Source organism: Vipera ursinii (genome assembly GCF_947247035.1).
Source record: "Vipera ursinii genome assembly, chromosome: 3".
Classification (NCBI taxonomy): Eukaryota; Metazoa; Chordata; class Lepidosauria; order Squamata; family Viperidae; genus Vipera; species Vipera ursinii.
The window spans coordinates 9653896-9676231 of NC_139516.1; the positions used below are offsets into that span (position 1 = coordinate 9653896).

General features: G+C 43.9%; 1 protein-coding gene across 1 annotated transcript in view; it reads left to right on the forward strand.

The window, feature by feature from the left end:
* LAMA5 (laminin subunit alpha 5) overlaps nt 1–22336 on the forward strand; it is a 240386-nt gene that overhangs the window by 171559 nt on the left and 46491 nt on the right. Inside the window, exons 37-52 of the mRNA XM_083360813.1 lie at nt 119–259; nt 1873–2034; nt 3663–3764; nt 3857–3940; nt 5026–5253; nt 6961–7074; nt 8638–8765; nt 9579–9659; nt 9820–10034; nt 10752–10852; nt 13622–13802; nt 14438–14581; nt 16388–16539; nt 16627–16737; nt 18911–19022; nt 20454–20624. Of these exons, the coding sequence (XP_083216939.1) occupies nt 119–259; nt 1873–2034; nt 3663–3764; nt 3857–3940; nt 5026–5253; nt 6961–7074; nt 8638–8765; nt 9579–9659; nt 9820–10034; nt 10752–10852; nt 13622–13802; nt 14438–14581; nt 16388–16539; nt 16627–16737; nt 18911–19022; nt 20454–20624 (2227 nt within the window). The remainder of the gene's footprint in view (nt 1–118; nt 260–1872; nt 2035–3662; nt 3765–3856; nt 3941–5025; nt 5254–6960; nt 7075–8637; nt 8766–9578; nt 9660–9819; nt 10035–10751; nt 10853–13621; nt 13803–14437; nt 14582–16387; nt 16540–16626; nt 16738–18910; nt 19023–20453; nt 20625–22336) is intronic.

Sequence of the window (22336 nt, forward strand, 5' to 3'; positions counted from 1 at the left end):
TCAAGTTTTCTATGTTTCGAAAAATGGCTTTGCAACAAAAGCGTTGTCAGGGAACGTGAGATTTGTGTATACAATGTCAATATATATGGACCTACCTTATTTCTTTTTCAATCTCTAGGAAAATGTGGAAGGCCCAAGGTGTGATCAGTGCCATTTGGGGACCTTCTCCCTTGATGCCGGCAATCCTAAAGGCTGCACCAAGTGTTTCTGTTTCGGGGCAACCGATCGCTGCCACAGTGCCAAGAAGTACCGTGTGGAGGTAAATGAGTAGGTGAATATTTAGGGGTGACTGTCCCAGAAAATAAAGATGATAAAAGAATCTCATATTTAACATATAAAGGAAGGTGAAGAGTTGAAAGCCGAGTAAATCAAGGAAGGAAGCTGCCACACAATATGAAAAAAGGAGATGGATCTATGAAGTCGTCTGTAGGTAGCACTCTCTTAAACGTTTTAGCATTGCTATTCATATTTCTCAGAATACTATCAATAGACCCCCATAGATTTTGCAGCAATCTGTTCAATTAATAGAAGAGGCACAGTGATCTAGTGCAGGGCTTTTCAACCTTTTCACCCTGCAACATTCCAGCCGATTGGCGCTTCTTCTGGGCTCAGAAGCGCCAGGATTAGCGCCGAGCTCCAGCTGGAGCCTGGCGCTGATCCTGGCGCTCCCACTGAGCCCTGACAGCCCTGCAGCTCCAGCCATCTCTCGCTCAGGCTTGTGCGGTGCTGCCACCGGTTCAGCTCATTCTCCTCCCCCGCTACCACTTTTCTAGGATGGTCGTGTACCACCCACCAGGTGCCAGGATACCACAGGTGGTACCCGTACCACTGGTTGAAAAGCCCTGATCTAGTGATTAAGATGCTAGACTTCTTGACCAGAAGGTTGGCAGTTCAACACCAGAGTACCGCATGGTGGGGTGAGCTCCCATTTCCTGCCTCAGCTCCTGCCAACCTAGCAGTTCAAAAGCATACAAAATGCAAGTAGATAAATAGGTACCACTGCGGTGGGAAGGCATCAGCTCTCTATGCACCTCAGCATATAATCATGCCGGTCACATAACCATGCAAGTGTCTTTGAACAACACTATCTCTCTTGGCTAAGAAACAGAAATAAACACCACCACCTAGAATCAGACAGAGGCAGACAGGGGAAACATTTTGTCTTTTTATTCAGGGTAATATCACTGCGGATCAATTCATAGCAACTGTTCATTGTCACTCTGTCTGCCCATCTGTGTCTCCCATCTCCATCTTGGTCCTGAGAGACCTGGGCTATTCTCTTGAACCTCAAAAGATGACCACAGGATTAACATTGACAGAGAAAAGAACCTCAACCGTCTAGGCCTCAAAAGCTTTGAAAGCTTCTGAGCCCCTTGTTGTTGTTAGCTGCGAAGTCATGTCCGACCCATCACGACCCTATGGACGTTCCTCCAGGTCTATGGACCCTATGGACAACGTTCCTCTACCATCTTCTGGAGTCCATTTAGGCTCACGCCTACTGCTTCAGTGACTCCATCCGGCCACCTCATTCTCTGTCATCCCCTTCTTCTCTTGCCCTCAACCTTTCCCAGCATTAGGCTCTTCTCCAGTGAGTCCTTCCTTCTCATTAGGTGGCCAAAGTATTTGAGTTTCAACTTCAGGATGCGGCCTTCTAAAGAGCAGTCAGGGTTGATCTCCTCTAGGACTGACCAGTTTAATTGCCTTGCAGTCCAAGGGACTCGCAGGAGTCTTCTACAGCACCATAGTTCGAAGGCCTCAATTCTTTGGTGCTCAGCCTTTCTTATGGCCCAACTTTCACAGCCATACATTGCAACTGGGAAGACCATAGCCTTGACAGACCTGCATTTACTTATCAAGACCTGTGTCTTTTAGTTCACTGACATGAGTGGGTGGACTTTGCTGAGTGGAGACCGACAAGGAGCCTCCACTGCGGTCAGTTTGGAAGACGAGACTGTTCACGCTGATCTTCGGCAATTTCCAGACGTTTTCCAAGAACTTTATTGGCATGCCCCCAGTTCTTATCTTGGAGATCAGGTAAGTGATTCCGGGCTGATAGGCAATTTTTGCCAAAGTATTTCGGCATTCTAATGCTCAAAAGCCAAATTTCTAATATTTGAAATGATATTTAAATTCTTTAGAACCATACATTTTTCTTCTGGGTCAACTTACATGATGAAGAACCAGCGACGTAAAACTTTTGCGTTTAATTCTTGAAAAAGGGTGTGTGGTTTTTTTTAACACATTAATATTGTCCCTATGAGATTTTATTAAACTTAGTATGATGTTGCACAACAGGTTGAATCATGTACCAAGTGGGTGGCTATATCCGTCGAAAAGATAAAATAGATAAATGCTAAATTTTACTTCTGAAGCACATAAAAACCCATATCTTAGATTTTGGGTTTCCCTAGATTTTCTGTGACTTTAAGATACTTAGCTTTTCAACTTCATTTAGTATAAGTCTAGAAATCCATTAAGTTTTCCCGCTAAATTTGAAATAGATTGCATTCTTCTAAGTACAAATTCTTATTTAAAAAATGGTTGAGATGCTTTTGTCAAAAATAATTCTAAAAACTAGATTTTTTAAAATTGTTGATATCAAGTTGTTATAAGTAGACTGTTCAGTAAGACAAAAACACAGGTCCAGTGGCGTAGCGTGGGGGGTGCAGGGGGGGCCAGCCACACCGGGCGCAACATCTGGGGGGGCGCGCTCGCACTGAGCTGCTCGGTAGCCACTGAGGCTCTGTGTCATTTCTGTCCACGCCGCGGGCTGCGAAGAGGCGGGGCGGGGCCAGGCCGCCGACATACACGCCGCCCAGTGACAGGCAGCACACGCGGGCCCAACCAGGAGAGGCCCCCTGCTGCAGAGGCCCTCCCCCTCTCCCGGCCCCCACCCCCTCCCGTGTCTCCTTCATCCGCTCCGGGAGAGTGAGCCAGAAAGGGTAGTGGACGGACGGACGGGTGTGCGGGAGGGCGGCGGCAGGGTGACTTTGGATTCCAGTTCCGCGAAGGAAGAAACTGGGGTCCCTTCTTTCTCAACGCACCGGACTGCTCCAGAATAAGAGCCTTCCTTAAAAGTCGCCCGATTCGGCTCCGTGATAGCCGGCGATGGAAAATATCTGGTCCAAACCCAAAACCCGAAGTGAACAAGTGCATGCGGTCTCACGCCTGCGCTTCCTGCTTGGAGAGCGCCGCGGGACTCTGCGCGGACTCTTCTTGGAAAGTCTACGCCGCTGCGGGGCGCGTCTTTTCAGCAGTGCCGTGACGTCACCGCCCGCCCGCCCCTCTATTTCCGCTTCCGGTTGCCTTGCCCCGTCCCAGGTGCTGACAACCCACGCTACGCCACTGCACAGGTCCAGGGTCAAGCATCTCCCTTTTTCTAAAGGGAGGAATATCACCAATTCAAGCAAACATTTCTTTGCTTTGAAGAGATATAAAACAGCCCAGCATCCCTTGTGGCACTTAAATCTCTTTCTGTTCATTCCACTATCTTACTGTCTAAATTTGAAAAAGTACTTTTCCATCTGAAAAATGTCATTTAATTAAAATAGGATCCTTGATACAGAAAAGTTTTAAATTAACTTGGTACTAGAACGTTAAATTGGGGGCTTGGGAACAATTTTAACATCCTTGTGGCCAACATATTCTTGCTTTGAATACAGGTCTCCTCCTATGCTGGGTATTTAAAGTATGAGTTGCATTCAGACATACAAAGGGGTGATGTGTTCATACCGATGGAATCTTGGGCTGACGTTATCCTCAAGGTATTATCTCCCATTCCTCTTGGTCTTTGAACTAAATGGCAGTAGGTCCAACTGTGTTTTCTTTCATTCATATGTTTTTGGTCTTTTCCTAGGGAAACCAAATGAGTATTATGTTTGTTGAAGACTCCTATCCCACTCCTGGAGAAGTTTATAACGGAGAACTTCAACTGCTGGAGGTCAGTTGAGATTTATAACCCCATGGAGAAGGTGAAGGATACTGGTCAAGGAGTTTTCGGATGATTTTAGAAGCTTATTTTGGATTAGATCCTATCTATTCAGGAAGGAAGCAGGGGGATGGCCTCAATCTCCAACCTTGTATAAGGTGGTCAAAAGGATACTGCTGTGGATGGTGCTGAATATAGTGAAACATACATAAATATGTGTGTGTGTGTGTGTGTGTGTGTGTGTGTGTGTATGGTTTAGGACTGATCATTCAGGAAGCAAATTACTGTTTCAGCATGATCTTTATGCTTAACAATCAATTCACATTAAAAGCTGTACAAACTAATGGTGGAGGCTGTAGACTTAAACATAAAATAGACAATCAGCAGCTCAGGTTTGAAGATCTGTTTTTTTTTTGCAAATTCTGACGAGTTAAGGAATGGCTTCCGTTACAACCATATTGGATTCATCTATTTATCTTTCTATTCATTCTCTCTCTCTCTCTCTCTCTCTCTCCCTCTCTCTCTCTCTCTCTCTCTCTCTCTCTCTCTCTCTCTCTCTCTCTCTCTCTCTCTCTCTCTCTCCTCCCTCCCTCCCTCCCTCCCTCCCTCCCTCCCTCCCTCTCTCCTGTCTGTCTGTCTATCTATCTATCCAGTGCTTTTTTTTGTAAAAGAAAAAGGTGCCGGAACTCACACATGTCATACAACCCGCCTTGCCTACCCTACAAGGTTCCATCCAAAAAAGGTGCCGGAACTCCATTCTGGGCGTTCTGTGACAAAAAAGCCCTGTATCTATCTATCTATCTATCTATCTATCTATCTATCTATCTATCTATCTCTCTCTCTCTCTCTCTCTCTCTCTCTCTCTCTCTCTCTCTATCTATCTATCTATCTATCTATCTATCTATCTATCTATCTATCTGATTTCTCAATCCATCTCTATCTCTCTTTATCTAACTGTCTGTCTCTCTATCTTTCTATCCATCCATCCATCCTATTAATGGGAAAATTAAGATCTAGTGCAGCCATAATCTGGTTTATTGATGTAAGAAAATCATATTCCTACTAATGTTGTACTGCATCTCACTCTTGTTTCCTAGGGTAATTTTAAACACACTGAGACACACAACCCAGTCTCCAGGGAAGAGCTGATGATGGTTCTGGCTAATCTGGAGCAGCTGCAGATCCGAGCCCTCTTTTCCCCAATTTCATCCTCTGTGTCCCTCCATCGGGTGATCTTGGAGACCACAGAGACCCATGGAAGCATCCAAGCCAATAGCGTGGAATTGTGCCTGTGCCCAGCCAATTACAGAGGAGATTCTTGCCAGGTGAGAAAACTGTTTCCTCACTAATCCAGGCAGAGCAATGTTTCTTAACCTCAGCAACTAAGGTGTGTGGATTTCAACTCCCAGAATTCCCCAGCCAGCACAGAATCTGAATGTTGAGGTCCATACATCTTAAATTTGCTGAAGTTGAGCAATGCTGATGTTGAATAATCATAATCCTCAGTTCATTATATAAGACATTTGGGATTCATAATATGCTGATCTACGCCATTTTGGAATGAAAGTTTTTGATCCAGTATTCTAGGAAAACGCTAGGATTGGTGAAGTTGAAATTGACAGATGTTGCTGAGATGGATAACTTATTTTATCACAGGAAAGACACACATTTATGGGTGATTGGAACTTTACTGGGCTTTTTTTCATAAAAATGGAAAAAAAATAAACATGATTTTTGATTTTGATTATTAGACAGGACAGATTATAGGAAAAAAAGAGTTGTAACTTTAGAGAGAGAGGTTAAGATCTAATTGTATGTGTAACTGCTGTGAAAAATATCAGAAGCCACTTTTTTCTTTTCTATTTTACTTTGACTTTTTTGTCTTTTCTTTCCTTTTTTATTTTTTTCTTCCTTTATATCCATTTGCATTAGTTTTTATCTTTGTAAAAAATTGTTTTATTAATACTGTATATAAGGCAGTAATGGAGATTCTAGTCCGGGCATGTCAAACTCGCGACGTCACGGAACTTTTTCCCATTCCCGAAAATGGGATGGGCGCTGTTTCTCCGTGACGCTCTGGCCTGCGGGCCTGCAGTTTGACACCCCTGTTCTAGTCCCATTTGTTTTATATATATATGTGAGGAACGCGGTGGCTCAGTGGGTTAGGACGCTGAGCTTGTCGATCAGAAAGTTGGCAGTTTGGCGGGTCGAATCCTGAGTGCCGCATAACAGAGTGAGCGCCTGTTACTCATCCCAGCTTCTGCCAACCTAGCAGTTCGAAAGCATGTAAAAATGCAAGTAGAAAAATAGGGACCACTGCGGTGGGAAGGTAACAGCGTTCCGTGTGCCTTTGGCGTCTAGTCATGCCAGCCACATGACCACTGAGATGTCCTCGGACAAGTGCTGGCTCTTCAGCTTTGAAACGGAGATGAGCACCGGCCCCTAGAGTCGGACACGACTAGCACGCATGTGCGGGGGAACCTTTACCTTTACCTTTTATGTATGTATATACATATGCATATGCACGTATGTGTGTTTGTGTGTATGCTTTTTATACACATATATATTTATCTATAGTATAATACATCCATACATCTATCTATATCTATACATACTGTATATCTATAACAAATCTATCCATATTTCTCTCTATCCATACCTGTCAGTCTACCTACCTGTCTACCTACCTTCTCTTTCTCTCTCTCTCTCTCTCTCTCTCTCTCTCTCTCTCTCTCTCTCTCTCTCTCTCTCTCACACACACACACACACACACACACACACACACACACACACACACACACACGCCTGTCTGCCATATATGCTGGATTCAGGACCATTATTAAACCAGGACCAGAATCTGCATTACTGTTTCTAAGCAACTCCTAAGTCTCCAAACTGAAAAAAAACACATCCTGAGCAACTGTCAAGTAAGATGAGGAATGTTAAGGGCCCCCACCTCCTGCGGGCATTATGTTTCAAGTGCCTTACTTTGATGATGATGGTCTGACGCATATTATCTCCTTTGCAATTAGGAATGTGCTGCAGGCTATTACAGAGACACCAAGGGTCTATTTCTAGGGAAATGCATTCCATGTGACTGCAATGGGCATTCGGATCAGTGCCTCCCAGGATCTGGAATATGCCTTGTAAGTAAACAATGATTGTTCAAGTCCATTTACCCCAACGGTGCTCTCTCCATTAAATGCTGAGTAGTGATTTATTTACTTGTGCAGATATAGTGGAGGCAGAGACAATTTTTAGGGATGGTAACTTGAATTCTAGAGCAAGCAGAAATTTTCTAGGACATTTGTCCTGCTTTTTATTTATTAAATTTATATGCTACCCATCTCCCTGATAAGATCTCTCCTACCTTTTCCAAATTATGCTGAGTTACTTTGCATTTAATGAACTCCTAAATGTATACAAATAATGGCACTGCTATTGGTTTATTCTTCTATAAGCTTAAATAAAATTAATTGTTCTTCTCATTTCAGGGTTCCCTGTCACTTACTTAAGAGTATGGAATTAGTAAGCAAGGTCTCCTCCCCAGCTGGGCTTGATTTTTGGCTATTAGAAAATGACTCTGGGGAATTTCCAGTTTAATTTTCATCCAGTACGTTCTCCCTACATCCCTGTAAGGAGATCAGAGCAAACGCACTTGACACTCGGTTCAGTCAGCAAAAATATTGCTTGATGCTTATTTATTGAACATTAGCAAATATCAAGGAACAGCTAATTAGAAAAAATGAGACAAAAGGCAGGAAAAAATGAGGAAGGGGGAAGAGAAAAAGAGAGAGAGGTAGGATGAATTAAATAAGGCAGGGAACGTCATGCAGATAACTATCCAGTTTTCTTTGCAATGGTGTAGTCCAGATATCATTGGATCTCTGGATAGATTGATTTATTTGGATGGATTTATCCTGTAGTTCAATCTACAGCTATGGTATTTATTCCCTAGAGTCCCTCATCCATGTTCTAATCTAGACTGATCCAGCTTTGTATCTGACCTCAATTAAGGTCAACTGCTCCCCTGCTGATGCTTTCTGTAATTACATTCTTTTACTTGTCATTTAGGCATCAGATGGAGCTTTCTCTAATTATCTCAAAAAAGCAGTTAGGATCCTTTGAGGGGGAAAAATGGCTGGTTTTTCACCCAGAAATTAGAGAAAAATGAGAAGCAAGGAAAGCAGAAGTTTCTATTTTATACAGCAGATCAAATGCAATATTCTGTAATATTTTGAGCTGTTGGCCGAATGCTACAGTAAATCTATCATGCACTCTTATTGGAATCAAATATATACTGAAGGTTAGAAGAATACCAACTCAAAGAACAAGACTAAAAATACAAGATTTAAACTGATACTGATAACTTATCTCAAGACTATATAGACCTATCTCAAATTGTTTTGGAGGTAGACCAGATAGTGAAAACAGATCTAACTATCTGTGTTATCGCTGCTTCTCCCCCATTGCCTGATTTTTAACCTTCCTGGCTAAGGAACTATGTTCTTCTCGGATTATTTTATAAAGTATAATTTCCCATAAAATTCCCATAAATTCCCATAAAAGACAAAATCATGTCTGTGGTCAGGTAAGGAGTGTTACTTAATTTCTGAAGATGCAGCCAGACTTACTCTTGAAGGATGTGTCGACAAAGGACAAATAGTTTGAATATGTGAAATTAGCTTCATTATTTCTTTCCTATACAGAATTGCCAACACAACACAGAAGGTGATCACTGTGAAAGGTGTAAAGATGGCTTTGTGGGCAACTCTTCACTTGAGGGAAACCTGCAATGCATAGGATGTCCCTGTCCTCTTTCAGTTCCATCTAACAAGTGAGTATCTTCCATGCGTGTAGTCCTCTTTGTTTCTTTGGCAACATCATGTGTTAGCTTCTTATTTGCATATGGAAGAGCATACAGGTTGTCCTCAACTTACGATAGGAGCCGTGGTGGCGCAGTGGTTAGAATGCAGTATTGCAGGCTAACACACTGCTCACTGTCAGGAGTTCAGTTCAGACCGTCTCAAGGTCGACTCCGCCTTCTGTCCTTTCGAGGTCAGTAAAATGAGGACCCAGATTATTGGGGACAATGTGCTGACTCTGTAAACCAATTGGGGCTGTAAATCACTATGAAGCAGTGTATAAGTCTTGTGCTATTGCTATTATAACAGTTTGTTTAGTCACTGATCAAAATTACAGCAACCTTGGGGGGGGGAAATGACAACGTTTCGGTCGTTGCAGCATCCCCATTGTCACATGATCAAAATTTGGGTGTCTGGCAGCTTACATATTTATGATGGTTGCTGTGTCCCGCAATCACGTGATCCCCTTTTGCGACCTTCTGACAAGCAAAGTGAAAGCTGGATTCACTTGGCAACCGTGTTACTAACTTAACAACTGCAGTGATTCACTTAACAACTGTGGCAAGGAAGATCATAAAATGGGGCAAAACTCATTTAGCAACTGTCTCACTTAGCAGCAGAAAGGTTGGGCTCAATTGCGGTCGTAGGTTTGAGGTCTTCCCGTGTTTACTCCAGTTTGCTAATCCCATAAGAATCAAAGGGGCTCAGATGTAATTATGAGCTGGCTTTATTTGGTGCAAACTTTAACAGTTCTTTCCTCTTCCTTTCCCCCATTTTTGTCTTAGCTTTGCCACGGGATGTATCTACAAAGGCTCTACCATGCAGTGTCTTTGCAAGCCTGGTTATGCCGGATTTTCGTGTGAACGGTACCGTGTAACTTGGAATTCAGCTGTTCCAACTTGGCTTGCTTAAGATCTGACCCTTGTAAGGCAGGATGGGGTTGCTCCGTTCTTCACTGGTGGAATCAGGTCACCCGTGAAGGACTTCACATTGCAGATCTGTAAGACCTTCTTCTTTCCACCCAAGGTGTGCTCCAGGTTACTATGGTAACCCACTCGTGATTGGCAGCTCCTGCCAGCCCTGTGACTGCAGTGGGAATGCTGACCCCAACATGCTCTTCAGCGATTGTAACACGTTGACCGGGGTGTGCACAGGCTGCATGTACAACACCGCAGGGCCCCGTTGTGAAATTTGTGCTGCTGGATTTTACGGTGATGCAGTGGTAGCAAAGAACTGCACCGGTAGGTCTACGAACCAGTCTCTTTCCTGGGTGCATTCACACTCACAATGATGTGTTAAAAAAACGAAATGCTAGTCTCAGCGGTTTTATAGTCTGTGTTACATTTATATCCAAATATTTTTGCCCTTTTGATTCAAAATAGTTCGCAGAGCATCTTGAAAAAGATGAAAAAAACTGACATCAGTTTCACCGTAGTATAAACCTGGTGAATTTTTTTTTCTCCGTGGAAGATACAGGTAGTCCTTGACTTACAACCATTTAGTGACCATTCAAAGTTACAGTGGCGCTGAAAAAAGTGACCTATGGCTGTTTTTCACACTTACGACCATGCCGGATCCCTATGGTCATGTGATCAAAATTTGGGCACTTGGCAACTGGCAGACATTTTATGACAGTTGCACTTTCGTGGGTCCCGAGTCACCATTTGCAATCTTCTCAGCTGGCTTCCAACAGACAAAAAGTCATTGAAGGAAGCCAGATTCCCTTAATGAACACATGTTTCGCTTAACAACTGCAGTATTTCACTTAACAACTGTGGCAGAAAGGTCATAAAATGGGGCAAAAGTCACCGAACAGCTAATTTTGGGCTCGATTGTGGTCATAAGTTGAGCTTTACCTGTACTGCTGAAGCTAAGGTGTAAATACATTAGTCAAATTTTTGTAGTTCATTAGAAATGGAATCCATGATCATCTTTTTAAAGTCTTTCTCCCCTTGCAGAGTGCAGCTGTCTGTCCTGTGGGACGGACTCGTGTGATCCTAAAACTGGCCAGTGTCGATGTAAGCCTGGGGTGACAGGTCAGCACTGCGATCGCTGTCAGGTAAAATAGACCGATACTCCCTGATTCTTAAATTCTCTGTGCCACATCTGTGAGATGTATCCCTCAGGCATCATGGTTTGTTGCGATTCTTTGGCTGATAGGCTCTGTTAATACACACTGTTGATTTCAACTTCGGTATTTGCATATAACAAACATCAAATATGCCAGGCGTCCCCCCTGTGATTGTGTTTTCTCTCTTGCCCAGCCAAACCAGAATGATAGGTGGCGAGTGGGCGCGGAATGGCAGGCATTTTCACCCTTAAATAACTAACTGGAAGGGAAATACCAAGAGCCTTGGTGGAGCAGTGGGCTAATGCCTCCTTAAGTAACACCAGCTGCCTGCAATTAGTGCAGGTTCGCGTCCCACCAGACTCAAGGTTGACTCAGCCTTCCATCCTTCTGAGGTAGGTAAAATGAGGACCTAGATTGTTGGGGGCAATAAGCTGACTTTGTAATAATGCCGCTTGGGGTAGGGCGAAAGCCCTAATAAGCAGGCATATACATAGAATGAAGGCTATTGCTAATCACATTTGATTTGTGCTTTAGCTTGTAAGCCGCCCTGAGTCTTCAGAGAAGGGCAGGATATAAATGGGATTAAAAAAAAATACGGATTTATCAATCCACTGAGTAGGGGGAAAAACCCTATCCAATGATTGAATCAAAAAGATCACTTTATTGAATAAGGTAACAGGAGTGTGAGGAAGGAATGCTTTCTTTGTCATGATTAAAAAAACAGATAAAAGTATGACCAAGAGGGACATGAAGGTTATGAAGTATGAAATGTAAATAATTTATTTATTTATTTATTTATTTAGTTATATTTATATACCGCCCTATTCCCTGAGGACTCAGGGCGGTTTACAGGAAATTAAAAAATCCAAAATACAAAAATTAAGAACCAAATTAAAAAATATTAAATTAACCCTGTAGTCAATTAAAAAGAACCCCAAATTAAAAATTCCTCCTCAGTCTGGGCCCGAGAGCTCAAAGAGCCAGGTCTTCAGGCCCCGGCGGAATGATCGAAGGTCGGGGGCAGTTCTCAGCTCCACCGGCAGCTGGTTCCAGAGGGCAGGCGCTCCCACCGAGAAGGCCCTATCCCTGGGTGTCGCCCGCCGGCAGTCTCTTACCGGCGGGACCCTGAGCAGACCCTCCCTGTGGGAGCGCACTGGGCGAAGGGCATTTGATGCCGGCAGCAGGTGTTCCCTCAGATATCCCGGACCCAGGCCATGTAGGGCTTTATAGGTGATAACCAGCACCTTGAATTTCACCCGGAGGGCAACCGGAAGCCAATGCAGCTCGCGGAGTAGAGGTGTTACATGGGAGTATCGGGAAACCCCCATTACAACTCGCGCGGCCGCATTCTGCACCAGTTGAAGCCTCCGAGTGGTCTTCAAGGGCAGCCCCATGTAGAGAGCGTTACAGTAGTCCAAACGGGAGGTCACAAGCGCATGAGTAACTGTGCGTAGGGCGTCTCGGTCCATAATAAATGAAAGAGACTTCCAAAAACTCCAGCTAGTTTTCAGCACTCCTGTTTCCATCTTAGAAGTGTTGTTTGTTTATTATTTTATGTATTTCCCATCTTTATTTTTTTTTATAAACAACTCAGGGTGGGAAACCTATCAAATACTCCATCCTCTTATTTTTCCCACAACAATCCTGTGAGGTGGGACTGTCCCAAAGTCACTCATGCCTAAATTGGGACTAGAACTCATAGTCTCCTGGTAATTGGCCCAGAGTCATCCAACTGGCAATCATGCTTAAGGTGGGACTAGGACTCACAGTCTCCTGGTGATTGGCCCAAAATCATCCAACTGGCAATCATGCTTAAGGTGGGACTAGGACTCACAGTCTCCTGATGATTGGCCCGAAGTCATCCAGCCAGCTTTTATGTTCTAACAGTAATATCTGACTCTACCTCAGCTTCTTCTCATCTGGCTTGACTTCCTGCTCTGGACTCTCATTCTAGAGCCTGCCTTCCCTTACAACAGTGTGTATGTCAACAGAGTTGTAGGCAGTGAGAGTGTAGAATTAAGCAGCGAGCTGCTGGAGATTGTGAGTTCTTTACCCAACCTGAATCTGTCTTTTCCTTGAAGGAAGAGGAGGAATTGGACAAATAGCTAGGAGCACCTCAATCCCTTACAGATAAAAGTGCTTGGGCTGCTTTCATATGGAAGAAACAACATAGTGGGTGCCTCGGTACAGCCTAGCATGGCCCAGGACCATCATCTCACACTAAACCTATTCCTTCAAGCATCCTACAGTTTGCAGTAAGCATCTATTACAACAGTGTCCAACCTTGGCAACTTTAAGACCTGTGGACTTCAACTCCCAGAGTTCCCCAGCCAGCATGTTTCACTGGGGAACTCTGGGAACTGAAGTCCACAGACCTTAAAGTTGCTAAGGTTGGACACCCCTGATCTAGAGTTCAGTGTCCTGAATGGAGATGGTCACGATATCCTGTGTTAATAATGTACATGTCCCATTTGCCTGGAGAGATTCTTCAGAATGACTTATTGCCCGTATCTGAGTGCAGAGCAGCTTCTGTAAACGTAGCCACTATTATGTCCATTATAACGGGTTGCCAACCCCTAGTCCGTGGGCCAGTACCGGGCTGTGGCATGCCAGCAACCGGTCCACATAAACAAACAAAGCCCCATCCGTGGGATGCAGGCAGCACACAAAACCACACCCCCTCCGGTCCATGGAAAAAACTTCTCTCCACGGAACTGGTCCCTGGTGCCCAAACCTACCCTTTTTTTCCTTTTTTAGGAAGGGTATTATGGCTACGAAACCTGCTTGGGCTGCCAGAGGTGCGACTGTGACATTGGATCGGTGAGCCCCAACTGCCATGCCCAGAATGGCCAGTGTGATTGCGGTCCAGGTGTCAGCGGTTCTCGTTGCCAGCAGTGCTCCCCTGGATATTGGGGTCTCAGTGCAGATGGCTGTTCCAGTGAGTTCCTTCTGTAATGTTTAGGCCTTGCTAATAAAAAAAAAGGGACGCGGTGGCTCAGTGGGTTAGGACGCTGAGCTTGTCGATCAGATGGTGGGCAGTTTGGCGGGTCGAATGCCGAGTGCCGCGTAACAGAGTGAGCGCCTGTTACTCATCCCAGCTTCTGTCAACCTAGCAGTTCGAAAGCACATAAAAATGCAAGTAGAAAAACAGGGACCACTACGGTGGGAAGGTAACAGCGTTCCGTGCACTTTTGGCATCTAGTCATGCCGGCCACGTGACCACGGAGACGTCCTCGGACAAGCGCTGGCTCTTCGGCTTTTGTCACTACAATTTGGGTAGTTTGTTTTTCGGCCCACAGTCACAATTCAGTGATGGCAATTTGGCCCCCCTTTTAGAGCGCGTCTGTGCATCTATCATGACTAGTGGGAATTCAGTTCATTGTTGTCCATATCGGACAAAACTGGTCACATTGAGATGGTGTTTTTTTTTCCCACCAGGCAGGGAAAACTTTTCTATCCCCCTGTTGTGAGTGTCGAACCTCTGATGATGCATGGAGATAATTCCACACTGGTTAAGGTAAACTGAAAGGAATCCTGCTGGTAAATCTTTGTTCTTCAATGTTCTCTCAACAGAATGCCAGTGTAAAGGAGGCTCTTGCAACCCTCGCACAGGTGAATGCACCTGCACCAATGGCCTGACAGGGAAGCAATGTGACACATGTATAAAAAAACATGAGATCCCGGTGGTGGATGGTCCAGACAACATGAGATGTGAAGGTTAGACTTCTTCTTTCCTTCAGTGCCTTGGTCCCAGCTATTGTCTGTTTTGGGGTCTTTCTGTAATTCTCCCTATTGGCTAACGTCGATTGCAGGAATCTCAGTCTTATCTGTCCTGCTAGCCAAACTGAGAATGGCTCATGTATCTAGTAACGCTTTCACTTGGGTGCAAGTGCTGAGTGGGTTAGAGAAATTTTATGAGGGTTATCAGAATGATTAGGCAAATGTAGATAAGTGGTTAGCTCGGGGTGTTAATAATAAAGTTGGAAGGGACCTTGGAGGTCTTCTAGTCCACAGGTCTGCAACCCGCGGCTCTTTCAGCCGTCTCCTGCGGCTCCCGGTCCTCTGCTATATGCAGTCCAAAAAAAAAAAGTGGGACTAAAAAAGTTCAACCAATCAATTCAAATATGCAGGGTAGGTGCATATCTCACCTTGGCTCCACTCTTCAAACCCTGTTCTGCGCATGTGCACAAGTACGCACATGCGCACATATTTTTTGCGGCTCCCAGTTTTTCCTTTTGTGAGGGAACCAGTTCCGAGTGGCTCTTTCACTGTTTCAGGTTGCTGACCCCTGTTTTAGTCCAACCCCCTGCTCAGGCAGGAAACCTTATACCATTTCCGACAAATGGCTATCCAATCTCTTCTTGAAAACCTCCAGTGTTCGGAGCATTCACAGCTTCTGGAGGCAGGTTGTTCCACTGATTCATTGTTGTCACTGTCAGGAAATTTCTCCTTAGTTCTAGGTTGCTTCTCTCCTTGATTAGTTTCCATCCGTGGCTTCTTGTCCTGCCTTCAGGCGGTTTGGAGAATAGCTTGACTCCCTCTTCTTTGTGGCAGTCTTGCTTCCATAGTTCTTCCTGAAAATATGGACTGCTGAATATTTCTTAGGTCAGGGTTGAACTGTGGGGTCTCTGAGGTTGGCTGCTTTCTTGCAGTCATTTCATTATCCACGAAATGTCTGCAAGAAAACAACCAAGCTCAGAGAGCACCAAGCACTCCACAGTTACAGTAGCTTCATCTTGATCCTATTGGTATCAGCTGTCCTATGGCTTATCCCAAAGGTGCTTTTCCAAAAGGCAACTGGACTTTACTGGTTTTCTTTTTTTCCTTGAAAACATTTTGATTCTCATCCAAGAAGCTTGCTCAGTTCTAACTGATGGGTGGGGAATGGAAGGATTTCTATTCTTTGCAGTCATCTGGTCATTGGCACTCTGAGAGGTAGAACACAGAACCAGAATAATAAGAGTTGGAAGGGACCTTGGAGGTCTTCTAGTTTAACCCCCAGCTCCAGCGGGAGACCCACTATTTGAGGGGCTTCAGATAAATGGTTGCCCAGTCTCTTTTTGAAAGCCTCCAGTGATGGAGCATCCACAAGATCTGAAGGCAAGCTATTCCATTGGTTGATTGCTCTCACCTTTAGGCAATTTTTCCTTAGTTCTAGATTGCTTCTCTCCTTGGTTAGTTTCCATCCATTGTTTCTTGTTTTGTCTTTTGGTGCTTTGGAAAATAGATTGACCCCCCCATCTTTGTAGGAGCCCCACAAATGCTGGGGCTCCTATCATGTCTCCCCTAGTCCTTCTTTTCATTAGACTAGACATACCCAACCCCTGTAACTGTGCTTCCTATTTGTTGGTCGTTAGCTCTCTCAAGAATATAAAGCCTTCCATTCCCCACCTGTCAGTTGGAACTGAAGAAGCTTCTTGGATTGGAAGCAAAACATCTTCAAGGGAAAAAAAAAAGCTCAGTTGCCTTTTGGAAAGGCACCTTCAGGATAGTCTGTGGCTTACTTTCCTCTCTCATTAACAGCTTGTGATAGCTGTGTGCTGCTCCTGTTAGAAGATCTCCAGAAGATTGACAGTGACTTCCCTGCCCTGGAACATCAGCTGAAAAGTCTCAACACCACCTCAATTGCCTGGGCCCGCCTGCACAACATCAACGGCTCTATGCAAACCATTACCGTAAGTGGAGCTTTCCAGCTAATTATTCCTCTTCCAACTGCTCCACAGAATTGTAGATTTACTTTGCGCTTGCTTTTTCCCGTACAGAACCAAGTGCGCGACTATCAGAGGTTTATATACAAACTGAGGCAAAATGCTGGTGAACTGGAAGAGGAGAACACGGATTTTGTTCAGGATCTGAATGCACTTCAGCACAAGGTGCAACATTTCCCCCCCCTTTCCTTTTCCTACATTTGTACAGGTAGTCCTCAACTTCTTGTACTAATTGTATTTGAAGCTACAATGGCACTGAAAAAAGTGACTTATGATCATTCTTCACACTTACGACCGTTGCAGCACCCCTAAGGTCACGAGATCAAAATTCAGACCTTTGGCAACTGGTTCATGTTTATGATGGTTTGTGGTGTCCCTGAGTTATGTGATCCCCTTTTGCGATAACAAAGTCAGTGGGGAAGCCAGATTCATTTTACCCAGTGGTGGGATTCAGCCGGTTCAGTAGAACCGGTAGCTAAATTTTGTTGAGTTTGGAGAACCGGCTGAACCCACGCTGCTTCCGGAAGTCTGTTCTAAGCCTGGGAGGCCTGGAGGAGGTCTCCCAGGCCTAGAACGGCCCACCGGGACTGCATTGATGTCATTTCCAGAACTCCATTCTAGGCCTCGGAGGCCTAGAGGAGGCCTCCCAGGCCTAGACCGGCTCACAGGAAGTGCATGAATGTCACTTCCGGAAGTCTGTTCTAGGCCTGGGAGGCCTGGAAGAGGCCTCCCAGGCCTAGAACAGCCCACAGGAAGTGCATGGATGTCACTTCCGGAAGTCCATTCTAGGCCTCAGAGGCCCAGGCCTGTATCCACGCAGAGAACCGGTTGTTCAGGTATTTGAATCCCACTGCTGATTTTACCGTGTTACTAACTTTAACAACTGCAGTGATTCCCTTAACAACTGTGGCAAGAAAGGTTGTAAAATGGAACAAAACTCACTTAACAACTATCTCACTCACCAACAGAAATTTTGGGCTCAGCTGTGGCCATAAGCCGGGGACTGCCGCTATTACAGCTGATACAGTGGCAGCTTTAGTAAAGTCATCTGGTAACTGGAGAAGCTTAACGTTGCTAGTGATGGAGATCTTTCTCCTCTAGTTTCAGAAGTCAATGCTTCACTTTAAAACCTACATTTGAAAATAGCTAGGAATATCCTTCCTCATGCACCAGATATAATCACACCTGAATTTATGATAGGGGGAAGAAGATAAAGCTATCAGGTGCTGATTATTTAAGCATCATCAAGCAAGGGATTGCAAGATCTTGCGTGCCTGCACTTCTCTTTTTCTGGAGAGAGAAATCCTTATTTATTCATTGATTTGATTGATTTTTGTCCCGCCTTTATTACTTTTATACGTTAACTCAAGGTGGTGAACATATGAAATACACCCTCCTTAATCTCCACCCACACCGACACCAAACCGCACCAGTTTCGGTTTCGATCATCGGCCACGCTACCACCCGCCTCGCTCGTGAGTTCATCAAAGCCTGGCACTCCACAAGCAATTCCATCCACAGACACATTGACCTACAACCAGCCTACGAACCCCTCAGGATCCAAATCAACCATACAGCCAACCAGGGACTGCACTGACCCTCAACCAGCCTACGGAAGCCCCCCCCCCTCCCACCACCAGTTCACCTGCCAAGGACCCTGACCTGAGGTAGCTTCCCCATCACAAGACCCATCACCAGACCCTCGCTGGTGACTCCCACGTGACCCATCACAAGACCCTCACTTGACACACCCACCCCTGAAGCTCTTATAAACAGAAGATCACTAACATCCTATACCCGTGCTGCAGATATTCGCCACTATTGCACTATTTCCTCCTATTTTCCCCACAGCAGCAACCCTTTCAGATGGGTTGGGCTGAGAGAGTCTGACCCAAGGTCACCCAGACAACTTTCATGCCTAAGGCCGGAATACAACTCCTAGTCTCCTGGTTGATGGGCCCTCCGTCTCCTTTAGTAATGCATTTCATTGTCAAAACTGCTGCTCATATCAGGCAAGGGAGAAATGATCATACCGTGAGTGAAGAGAACATGGCATGTTCAGACAGCTTTGGTGGCTTAACGTTTTAGCCATATTCCTTCGGATTCCGCCAGGAATCTAAAGGCTATTATGTGGGCCATCAGCACAACCCAAATCACTTTTTAAAATATTACTTTATTATATCTGTGTATCTGCGACAACAATGTGATCTTTAATTAATCTTTAAAAGAAATTTCACTGAACTCACAACTGTCTTTAAGCAAACTCCTCAATTCCTGCAAATGGTTGGCCTGCCCCTGTATCTTTCCACATGATTTAAACCGACAATGTTGTTTTTAGGCAACAATGACCCACAGAAAGGCAAACAGTCTGATGGATGTTACCCAGGAGACCTATCAGCTAGCAGAGAGCCTTGTTCTGAATGTCACTGAAATTCAAAATAAAATTTATGGTAAGGCAGAATTCTATAACCCTTTATATTTTCCAACTTTGAAAAAGCGCTGCTTGTGGAATTGCCCAATTCCCATTTTAAAAAACAGCAAATAACCCAAGAGTGATGCTTAAATTTCAAGTGTGACTGTGCAAGATTTGGGTAAAATTTATGCTGAATGTGTCTACGTAAGACATGTTTTTTTCATAAGCAACTGTTGTGAAAGGACTCATGTGAACAGATAGTCCCAGCGACAGAACCAAGATGACGCTGATTCTTTAGCAAAGGATCACCTCATTCCAACCTACAGCTTAGTCCAGGGGTAGGCAACCTCGGCTCTTTTATGACTCATGGACTTCAACTCCCAGAATTCCTGAGCCAGCTATGCTGGCTCAGGAATTCTGGAAGTTGAAGTCCATGAGTCATAAAAGAGCCGAGGTTGCCTACCCCTGGCTTAGTCCATCACTTACAACCATTTATTTAGTGACCCTTCAAAGTTACAGCGGCACTGAAAGAAGTGACTTATGACCATTTTTCACACTTCCGAACGTTATAGCATCCTGGTGGTCATATGATTTACATTTGGATGCTTGACAACTGACTCACTTTATGACGGCTGCAATGTCCCAGAGTCATGTGATCCCCTTTTGCGACCTTCTGACAAGCGAAGTCAATGGGGAAGCCAGATTCACTTAGCAACCGTGTTACTAATTTAACAACTGCAGTGATTCACTTAACAACTATGGCAAGAAAGCTCATAAAATGGGGCAGAACTCACTTAAGAACTGTCTTGCTTATTTTGAGCTCAATTGCGGTCGTAAGTCAAGGAGCATGTGTAAATCATTGAAAAACAGAAAGCAAAAGATGGGTCACAGTCCAGGGGTTCTTTCATACCGAAATTATTTCCCTTAGTTATCTATTTGAAAGGCATTTTGATAGCAACCGCTGAAAGGTAGAAAATGTGTGTAAGCTTCTTAGCTTTGTGATGTGTACAAGTAGTCCTCGACTTACAACAGTTTGTTTAGTTGCAATGGCCCTGGAAAAAAGTGACTTGTGACCATTTTTCACCCTTATGACCGTTGCAGCATCCCCGGGGTCACGTGATCAAAATTTGGTTGCTTGGCAACTGGTTTATATTTATGACAATTGCAGTGTCATAAGGTCCCCTTTTTGCGACCTTCTGACAAGCAAAGTCAATGGGGAACCCAGATTCACTTTAACGACCGTGTTACTAGCTGAACTGCAGTGGTTCACTTCACAACTGCGGCAAGCAGAGACTCAGTGGGGTATGAGTTTGCTAAACGGTGCTGGTTCTAAATACTGAGTCTGACAATATTTTCGAATCCTGAAAGAATCGGCTTTCTCTGAAAGGGAAATCAAGTTGAGAGCTTTCATATGCCCATAGGTCTGTCCAAAAATTATGCACCTCAATTGTTGTGGCTTTTTATATAGATCTCATACATCTGATGGACACTTTTACCACAGCCAACGCTAGTTCTACCTCAGCAGAAGAGTTTCGTCAGAAGATAGCTGAGGTTGATGCTATGCTGAGGCACATGAAGGCTATAGATTTTAGCTTCCAGAGCGCCATTGCTGTGGAGGAGCGCGATGAAGCACAGAGTTGTGAGTATGACAGAGAAAGCAAATGGGTTGAGCGATGGAGTCGTTTCCAAGGATTTACATGTTGTGTCTTAAGATATTCCGGAATCCGGTTTATTGATATTTGAGAGATGAGGCTTCAGTGAAGGCAGACTAGACTCTTAAATTCAAGGTAACTTGCAGTTTTGATTTTATTTAAGTTCTAAACCAAGTTAAATATATTTCCGAAAAGGTTATGCTTCTGTTTTCCTTCTGAAGGCAAGTGTTCCACTGATTAATTGTTCGCACTCTCAGGAAATTTCTTCTTAGTTCTAAGTTGCGTCTCTTCTTGCTTATTTTTCAACCGTTGCTTCTTGTTCCAGCTTCAGATGCTTTGTAGAGTAGCTTGACTCCCTCTTCTTTGTGGCAGCCCCTAAGATATTGGAACACTGCTGTCATGTCACCCCTAGTCCTTCTCTTCATTAAACTAGACATACCAATTCCTGCAACTGTTCTTCATATATTTTAGCAATACTGCATTCTAACCGCTGCACCACCACGGCTTACTTTAAAACTTAATCTCTTGGCTAAAAAGAAATCCTAAGAACCATCTTTTAAAAATTATTTTTGATCAATGTTATATTTGATGACATTGTTTGGTTTTTTAGATGCCTTGGGCATGACCACCATAGTTGGGGCCAAAAAGAATAATAATAATAATAATAATAATAATAATAATAATAATAATAATAATAATAATAATAATAATAATAATAAAATAATAATAATAATAATAATAATAATAATAATAATAATAATAATAATAATAATAATAATAATAATAAAGTTGGGAGGGACCTTGGAGGTCATCTAGTCCAACCCCCTGCTCAGGCAGGAAACCTTATACCATTTCAGGCAAATGGCTGTCCAGTCTCTTCTTAAAAACCTCCAGTGTTGGAGCATTCACCACCTCTGGAGGCAGGTTGTTCCACTGGTTAATTAACTGTCAGGAAGTTTCTCCTTAGTTCTAGGTTGCTTCTCTCCTTGACTAGTTTCCATCCGTTGCTTCTTGTCCTGCTTTCAGGTGCTTTGGAGAATAGCTTGACTCCCTCTTCTTTGTGGTAGCCCCTGAGATATTGGAACACTGCTATCTCAGGGGCTACCACAAAGAAGAGGGAGTCAAGCTATTCTCCAAAGCACCTGAAAGCAGGACAAGAAGCAACGGATGGAAACTAGTCAAGAATTATCTCTAAATATTAAAAAGGAAGAATTCATAGAATGTGTGCATGTTCTGAAAATTACTACAAGAAGAAAGGCTTCAAATCTGACACAAGCCATTAAGCATGGCATCTGACTGAGATTATTTAATGTAGTTCAATATTTTGGGGCTTCTACCTAAAAAGCCAGTATGACAGTTTTAAAAATCACGTTAATTATAACATGCAGATTTCTTAATCCAAAGAATTCTAAACCATTTCTTCCAAAATATTTGTAAAGCAAGTACAGCCATAGTATCACCCTACTTCAATGATAAAGTTGTTCACAACTTGTCTTCCTTTTCTCTCTTTCGCAGAGGTCTCCAAAGTTGGCAACTTTAAGACGTGGCTGGCTGTGGAATTCTGGCAGTTGAAGTCCACGAATCTTAAAGTTGCCAAGTTTGGAGACGCTGCTCTTTTGGAATTGAGGCAATGTTAACCTCACCATCATGGAACTCTTTGATGTTCACCGCTAATCTTTTAAAGCTTTCTTCCTCTCAG